At 37.8% G+C, this 9,403-nt stretch overlaps 1 protein-coding gene across 1 annotated transcript; it reads left to right on the top strand.

Moving 5' to 3' along the window:
• The first annotated feature begins 489 nt into the window (after positions 1–489).
• Positions 490–5,628, top strand: LOC144542767 (uncharacterized). Its single transcript, XM_078290000.1, has 3 exons — positions 490–682; positions 3,385–3,783; positions 4,471–5,628. Exons 1-3 carry the CDS (start codon positions 679–681, stop codon positions 4,857–4,859), a joined length of 792 nt encoding a protein of 263 aa, XP_078146126.1. The 5' UTR covers positions 490–678; the 3' UTR covers positions 4,860–5,628.
• Positions 5,629–9,403: the final 3,775 nt, after the last annotated feature.

Raw genomic sequence — 9,403 nt, forward strand, 5'->3', positions numbered from 1 at the left:
GAAATTATGTAATGTCACTTGAACATAATTGAACATAATTGTAAACATATTTTTCTGAGAAAATGTCTTAGCAAGTATCTTGATTCAAGATTTTTTCTTAATATAATAATAATAACATTAACAATAATAATAGTATGATGTTAGATGTCAATACAGTAAGTCAACTTGGCTTTCACAATATCTTGAAATAATTTATTTTCTTTTGTAATAATAATAATTTTATTATTATTGTTAATATAATACTTGACTTCATTATACAGCAGTCAGCACATTGTCCCTCCCCACAGCTGCTTTCATTGGTGGATGGGGCAAGGCAGCGGAGATGCTGATTGGCTGTCGATTCTGTAGGTGGTCCTTACATCCCCACATGTTGTTTCATTTAGTTTTGGACTGAAGTTTACATTCATTAACAATGGAAGGGTGTGTTTTTGATAGACTAACAGTGGTTATTTTCCTCTTTGTCTACTTTTGAGTTTTATTATTGGATTTAAATAAATGAAGGATTTTTCCACTGGTTGAAAGTACTTTTGTGACCATATGACACTATGTTTTTAGTGTTGTTCTGAGATAAGATGGCCAATTTTTTTTGTCTAAGGCCTAACTACATCTGTCTGTTTTCAGATTAAGCTACTTTGATGTTTTTCATTAATATACCTTTGGAAACACGTCAACAAATCAATGGGTAAGTGTAATATTTTCTGTAACCTTTCCTTCATGAAAAGGAGGACAAAAACACTTTCTCCTAAAATTGTAAAAATAATTTTGCCAAACTACACATTTTGGTGGTAAGTAAGTATTTCCTTTAGATGATAACTTTCAAATTAAGTTTCATTCAGTCTCTAAAACTGGACAATATTATTATTGTTATTTAGCAATGTGTATAGCAATGTGTCCAGTTTGCCTCCTAGAAAAGTTTTGTTCCCATGAGAGACCTTATGAAAAAAACAACATGAAAACAAATGATGGCACTTTTAAAGGATAGTAGGTTAATGAAGTCTGTGGTTGACAGAATGACAACACTTTTACAGCCTATATCCTCTACTGAAGATATTGATTGATGAACTTTGGGTAATATTTGTTTTTCTTTTCTTTTCTTTATACCAAACAGCGTTTTAGAAATGAACTCAGTGAACTCCTGGTGTGTCGGGGTAGTCCCGAGTCCTGATAAGTTTGCCATGTGCTGCTTCATCATGCATTAAAATGGTTTTGTTTTGTTTTTTATAAAACAATATTTTTTTATGAAGCATTTTTTTAAAAGTACATTTACAGCATGCAGTTAAAAACGAGAGAGGGCAAATACATCACAAATTTTAAGACATCAGACTGGAACTTGTATGTGTATGCGTTGGAAAATCTTGAAAGTCGCATCACATACGGTGCAAAAGTCTTGTTTATTTGTTTTCTGCATTAGTGTGTCAGTAGACTGCTCTTTATAGTACATTTTTTGATATTTAGAAATTTTTCATTTCATTATTTTTGAAAGCATCTTCGCTTTATGGATTTTTTTTTTTTACATGTGCCTAAGACTTTTGCACAGTACTCTAGATTTTGAGAATTTGCTTCCAAGAAGGTTGTAAAATGTTAGAGCACTTAGAGACTTGCAAAATGTATTTCCTGACCTTTTAGAGCAGCAAATATAATGACCATGAGTTAATTTAGCTTTTCTTCCCATTTCCTAGACATGATTTGGATGAAACAGTCAGTTTGTTGGACGCTGTAGAGCCATGCTGCAACTGGCTTTGCACTGGGACTCACAATTTTATCTTGAGGTTGGGACCCAACATATTAAATAACACAGTATTCCAGTTTTTACGTTGTTTTGTGTCAGTGGCCATACCATATAGGGTCTCGTCCCACCAGTTGAGAAACACTTTAGAGAACTAGTGAACTTATCAGTACAGGCCTGCCGACGTCTGGACTTGGTCAGATAAAGATTCCTGCAGACAAACTCCTTTAGGGAACCTCCCTGTTTGCTTTTGAAGTTGTTTTTGTAAACCCTGGTTTTCTTTGTCTCACCCACATAGTTTTATTACTTCTATAATTTTTTAAGTTTTTTTTTTCTATCTTCTGTTTGCAAATAAGCTAAACCTGAACCTAAAACCTTAAGGACCCAGCTGCTATTAACTCTCTCCAAACCTACTAAGTTCTAGGCAAAAAAAAAACACAACCTCTAAAATTCCACTATAAATTTTGTCAAATTAGTTTAAAGTCCCGATCTGTAATTGCAGTATGGCGCACCCTGTTGAAACACTGTCACCCCCACTAGTGGCTTTGTTTACATAGTGATTTAAGAGATTGATTGCATTTGTTCACGTTGAAATTTGTCTGAGTTTTTGGTACAAGAGCTAACAGTACGTGGCAGCTAAATTTTCAAATGTATTTTGAAGCTGTAAAATTTAAACAGACGTGTATTTTGAGTTTTACTGTAATGGGTCAAGGATGCTTCAATATTCAACATCTACAAATCCAACTATGGAGCAGGATATGGAGCAAAACCTAATTTAAATGGTTAAAAAAATCGCTGTTGTATCTTTAAGCTGTGGGTCTGGATGTAAACGTGGTTGCAGGTCTGTTTCCATTGCATCCTTGTATCTACTATGTTATTAAATTGACAGATGGACAAATTACCTCCTTGGCAAGAGTTATTACTTTCAAAGGTCATAGTCTGTATATTATGCAACATAATGGTAAAAATGTATGCACTCGGGGACCTGTAAGGCACTGTGGATGAAAGCATCCACCAGATGCCATATACATATTGGCTTTTGGAAGAAACTTCTCCAACATTGCTTTAAAATCAACCTGGACGGTTACAGGAGTGTAACGCACCCAAAATTTTGACAGGGCCTGAAATCACACAAACATACCCGAAATGCAAATCAATAGACAACATATTATTTCTTGCTGTGCCGACTTATTTGTGGAAGGAACCAAACACAAAGGAAATCTATTATACAATCAGAATCATCAGGACTAAATATTACAAAGGACAAGCAACAAATAATCCCTGCTTTTTCCATACCTGAGAGATCTTTGATATCAAATATCAATTATGTGGTTGACAGTCCATAATTCAAAAATATTCTGGTACTTTTTTTGGGATAGGTGGCAACTACAGTCAGTGGACTAACCTTACACTTTTACAAACTCAATCCTTCTTATTTCAGGAATGTTGAATGATAAACTTAATTTTCTTTAATTTTGTCATTAGACTTTTCATTTCTAAATGGTGCTGTGAAGGAGTAGATGAAAAGGGAAATGTAATCAGAAGTCTGCCACTGAATTAAAACAAAGAAGATAAATCAGCAAGATAAAAACAGCCTTTGTTATGTTATGTCATGTCTCCCCTTGTTTTTTGTTTTATTTTTCCTTTCACTTCCACAGATAAAACAAGCGAGGATTTGGCTGAGGAATTTGCCAAAAGCATCTTCACAGGGTTGAAGGATGGGATTGAAGCCATCAAAAGCATCACTGTCACTATCTTGGACACAGCCTCAGAAAAGCGTGACATCTGCAATCAAATTCGACGTGATGTGGAGAAAGCAAAGGCATGCTTCGAGCAGTCAGACAAAGCGGCGACCGAATTGCTGAAAGTGGTAGATGAACTCTACGAGAGACTCGTCAACGACACACGGAGGCTTGAAGAAGAGGAAAAACAAAACAAGGAAGCTCTGAGTCGACTGAAAGAGGAGCACGACACAAACATACGCTTACAGGCGATTTTAGGCCTATGGTTAACTGCAAGCGGAATTTTCTCTTCCATATTAGTTGGATGGATACCAGGTAGGTGACATGTACGTGTATGTAATGACTCTAATACTTGTATGTAATGAATGTAATGACGTAAAGTGCTTATGCATGACATGACTCGGCTGTCTCATGTCTAAACTAGCACAGTATCACCTGGCCTCTCCGAGGGGCTCCTGTCAGCACGGGGCCCCCGAACGTATATTTCCCCTTTCCACTTACAGGAGGCACCACTGGTATCAACAGTTGGTACATTCTGTGTTGCAGCTCTCCATTGTTACACTGTCTTTTCTCTAAGTTTCTACGCCCTAAAATAACAAAAACGTGCAAATCGTCTAAAAGCTCATGCTGCATAGTGAGCAGAGAGATCAATCTCAACACCATTTGTTGCTTTGTTCAGTTACAGAAGACAGACTACTTTGCGATCAATGGAAAACCGCATTAGCCACTTAGCCGCTTGTCAGCCACAGGAAGGCTTCGGCCTACACTTCTGCTTCGGATCCCTATTCTCTAGGGGTTGTTGAAAGGCATTCTGGGAACCGTAGGTAATGACTAACTGAAGTAGAAGTAGACGAGGCAGGTTGAGGGAAAGTGAGTTCACCAAAAAAGTAAATTACATCACAAAATAACTCCTGGAATGCATTGAACATAAACTGATCATAGCTAACGATTTAAGAGTATCCAAGGGTGGACATTATCTTCAACCAAATATTTTTGTTGTAGGATTGTCAGTGATGGTGGGGAGCGCACAAATGAAAAGATATGAGGGGATGATCGCAGCAAACCAGAAGGATATCGCCGCCACCAAGGAAAGTCTGGAGGACATCTGGAAACGAATCAACGAACTTCATGAGCAGCGCAACGCCATCGCTGATTTCCAGCGCATGCTGAGGGAGGCGGTGGACTTGCTGGATCGCATCGCAGGCCAGGTCAAGGTCGCAGAGCATCTCACCAGGGAGACGGTCGAGTTGGAAACTGTGATTGTAATCCTGGGGAGCGTGATAGCTGTGATCAAGGAGATTCCTGGGGTGGAGGCCCTTCACGATAAAGGAGTGAATAGGTTGATAGAGACAGTAAGCAAAAACTACAGGCGGATCAAAGCCCCAACTTAGGAGTAAGACCGGCTTCGTCCCGCGGGGTCACAGCCTGTGTGAATGTCTTCCACTCTTTTTTTAAGGATTGTAGCTAAAAGTCCTTGGGTGACAAAATGCTGACGCTTTTACAGAGTGGATCTTCTTTATTTTGGAGATATTTTTGTTTTCTTGAATGTCATGAATGTATAATTATTTTTGGATCTACAGATGCATGCCTTTTTAAGGCATGCTTGGTTTGAGTTAAAAAAATAAGATATAAAGATCTTTTTACCTTTTTTTAACCTTTTATTTATAAAATTTTACTGCACCGTTTTTTTAATATTCTTCCAGTGTACTGTGGAGAGTTCCCAGGCAATCTCCCAGCAAAATTTACAATTATAAGTTATAACTTATTTTATATATATATATATATACATATATATATGTGTGTGTGTGTGTGTGTGTATAGCCTAGAGTGTAAGTCACCCTACAATGACACATCCTTTATCTGTTCAAAACACACTATTCAAAAGGGAGGAAATTTAGGTTTTAGATGTTACTGTGGTATTATTTCCACATACACATGATTAAAAAAATAATGGAAAGAGAGAGAAGAGAGGCATTGTACGAACACTAGATGGTGCAATAAGACAGTTTCTTACACACACACACACTCCAGATCATATGGTTGTTTCTTTTTTATTTTACATGTCATAATAATACTAATGAGTAAGAGTAAAATGGAATTATGTTGTCAGTGTTGTGTAGCCTATAATAATTTATTTTGAAATAAATTGTGGGATAATTGGCTCTTCTTCCTTTTTGAGTGCAGGATGCTCTAACTGTCCTGTCCTGATGTATTTATGTATTTATACAAGTCTACCTGTCTGTCTGGGTGACTGCAACAAAACAATCCTCTTCTCTTCTTCTCTCATCTTCTTCTCTCTCTCTCCTCTTCTCTCCTCAGTACTGATGGTAAAAGGTCTTTATTTGAACCTGCTCCTATCGTCTTTACACAGCTGACCCGGTTGAAAACACTGTAGTAAAGCCATTGATATCCACAAGCGTTTTTGTTTTTTTTAGCCACTTTTTACCCGGTAACGACAACGAAAAACTTTATCTTGTGGATGGTTATAGTGTGATATCGTTAAAACAAGCCAGTTCATAGGCCGGCAGATTCAAAATGTTTCCGTTAATATTTCTAGCTTTGACAGCTAAACTGCTTCAATCGAAACTAAGTCTCTTGTTAAGCTAGCTTTCATTTTTCCCGGTTCTCCCTCACCTCGAGTAGACGGCCGTTTCCTGCTGATAGCCCAACTTCCACGCGCACCTGTTCTTACGCACAGGCGATGGAACGCGTGTTGGGGCGCGAGGTGGTTACCATGGTTACCACAGCGTTGGCGCAGGCGTTTCCCAGGCTTTACTTTCCTCAGAACAAACACCGGGTCAGGTCTGGTTTTCCTCCTACTTTTCTGGTTTCAGAGCCGGTTTAGAATAGAATAGAACAGAATAAAATAAAAAACAATAGAACTTTATTGTCCAACCAGGGCTGGACATTTATCTTTGGTCTCACCTCAGAAAACAGAAAACATTCTATTCTATTCCAGTTTGTTCAACTCTGTTCTAGTTTATTGTATTCTCCTTTGTTTATTCTCGCCTATTAAATTGTGATCTATTCTATTTTTTTTCATCCTAGCCTATTCGATTCTATTTTACTGTGATCTATTCTGTTCTGGTTTGTTCTACTCTATTCTGTTTCACTTTATTCTATTCTGTTTTATTCTAGCCTATTGTGATTTATTTTGATTTGTTTTAATGTGGCCTCTTCAACTCTACTCTATTGTGATTCATTCTTTTATATTCTATTCTGGTTTGTTCAGTTCTGTTTTACTCTCTTCTACTGTGATCTATTCTTTTCTATTCTATTGTAGTTTGTTCTACTGAATTCTATTTTACTTTATTCTATTGTCTTCTATTCTGTCATATTTATCTATTCCCTTCTCTGTTATATTTATCTATTCCCTCCTTTTTTTCTCCTGTGATCGATTCTATTCTATTCTGTTCTATTCTAGTAGAGTGTAGTAGAGTATTATAGTTGTGGGTGTCGGCAGGTGGAGCTCCATCCATTCCCATATAAACCTTCAGGAAGGTCCTGGACTCCCTCAGCGAAACACTGATTTAGATCACACACACACACACACACACACACACACACACACACAGAGGGAGAGAGAGAGGAGAGAGAGGGAGCTGTCAGCCGCTGTCAGTGAGTTGAGCGCGCGCGAGAGAGAGTGAGAGAGAGAGAGAGAGAGAGAGAGAGAGAGAGAGAGAGAGAGAGAGAGAGAGAGAGAGAGAGAGAGAGAGAAGAGAAGAGCTCCGTAGTCTGTGTTTTACCGTCAGCCGGACCGGACCGACTCGGGTTTATTTCTCCTCTGTAAAATGGGATTTTAACAGTATTGGCGGGCTGCGGGCGCCACCGGCTCCTCCTGGCCGGAAAATGAAGCGTCTCTCTCGGAAGCTGGCGGTGGCCGTGGCGGTGCTGGTGTGGCTGGGAGCGCTGGTTTACCTGCTGGTGCTGAGCCGGAGGAAACTACCGGAGCTCGGTACCGGAGCAGGAGGGGGAGGAGGAGGAGGAGGAGGAGGAGAGGCACCGAACAACCAGGTAAAGTAAAGAAAAAATCTCTCTTTTTCTGTGTGTGTGAGACAAGGAGAGAGAGGGAGTGTGTGTGCGTGTGTACCCGACCGAAAAATCACTATAATATTCCTATAGGGACTTACAGTGTGTCTGTGGTACTATAGTGAGTTTACAGTCAGCTTTATAGTACTTTATGGTATTTTAATCTCCTATAGGATCACTATACTATTCCTATAATATCTGTATAATATTCCCATCGGGTCTTAAAGTGCGTCTATGGTACTCACTAATGAGTTTATATATCCTATGATATCACTATAATGTTCCTATAATATTCCTATAGGGAGTCAAAGTGAGTCTCTGGTACTCAGTAGTGAGTTTTAGTGACCTTATTGTACTTTATGGTAGGTTTTTCTTATTTCTTTTTTATTTCCACTATAATATTCCTATAATATTCCTATAGGGGCTTATAGTAATGAGTTTATATCCTATGGTAATATTCCTATATGGACTTATACTGTGACTGTGGTACTCAATAGTGAGTTTATAGTGACCTTATTATACTATATACTATATTTATCTCCTATGATATCAGTATAATATTACTATAATATCCCTTTAATATTCTTTGGGACTTATAGTGTCTGTGGGACAAAATAGTGACTTTTTATCTCCTATGGTATCACAGTAATATTCCTACTATAATCCTATAATATTCTTATAGTGTGTCTATGATAGTGTGTCTAAATAGTGTCTGTAGTGTGTCTTTCATACTCACTAGTGCGTTTACATATCCTATGATATCACTGTAATATTCCTATAATATTCTTTTAGGCTCTCATAGTGTCTCTGTGGTACTCAGTAATGAGTTTATAATGGCCTTATCATACTTTATATTTCCATCTACGGTATGACTATAATATTCCTATAGAGAGGTTTTTCTTTGGCTAAAATTCATTCTAGGGTTATTATAGTTCTTTTGTGTGTGTGTGTGTGTGTGTGTGTGTGTGTGTGTGTGTGTGTGTGTGTCAGTAGTTCAATAAAACAAGGTAAGAGAGGGGGGATCAATACAATTTAGCTCTCCCACTAGAGTTAACATGCTGTGAGTGCATGGTGCTTTGCATAACAGATATCCTGCAGTCCACACTGACAGAAGTGCTATCCAATATTACTACTTTTAAGAAGGCTACTATACAAATATCACAGCAAATCCACAAGTCCCCATAGGAATATTATAGGGATGTCATAGGGAAACCACAGGAGCTAAAATAAAAATACCATAAAGTACAATAAGGTCACCATAAACTCCCTATTTAGCACTATAAGTCCCTATAGGAATATTATATTGATACCATAGAATATACAAACTCATAAAGTACCACAGACACTAACTCCCTATAGGGATATTATATGAATATTACAGTGATTTTGGGTTACATTTAAAGTAGGCAGGTGAGTGTGAGACAGGTAACACAGTGAAAGTGAAGTATCCATTAAAGTCACCAGTAGTTTCTATTGACACTTAATTAAACTTGAAGTTAAAGCAGGAATGATACGTTTTCTTTGTTTGTTTTCTATTATAAACAAATCCATTCAATCCAGCTGTTCACTTCAACGTACTTAATCGGCATAAACGTAAAGAACAATAACAGTAAACGGTAAAATGTAACTGCTGAGGTTAATTAAAAACTATCCTTCCTACCGCTCTCCTCAGCTCTTTCCTTTCCTGACACTTCTCCATTATATATGATCATTCTAGGGTTACAGGAATATTTGCTATATCTGTCATTAGGCTGGTGCGACCTCTGACCTTTGGCCTTCTTGTAGCTGGTTGCTTGTAATGCTGGTGATCTAGGAATTGAAGCTTATTGTACTGTTGTCCTGCTCTAGATAACAGCATCAGTTAAACGCCTAAAATGCAAAATGTAGATGTACGTCAGTTGCTGAA

Source organism: Centroberyx gerrardi, chromosome 18 (genome assembly GCF_048128805.1).
Source record: "Centroberyx gerrardi isolate f3 chromosome 18, fCenGer3.hap1.cur.20231027, whole genome shotgun sequence".
NCBI classification, from domain to species: domain Eukaryota; kingdom Metazoa; phylum Chordata; class Actinopteri; order Beryciformes; family Berycidae; genus Centroberyx; species Centroberyx gerrardi.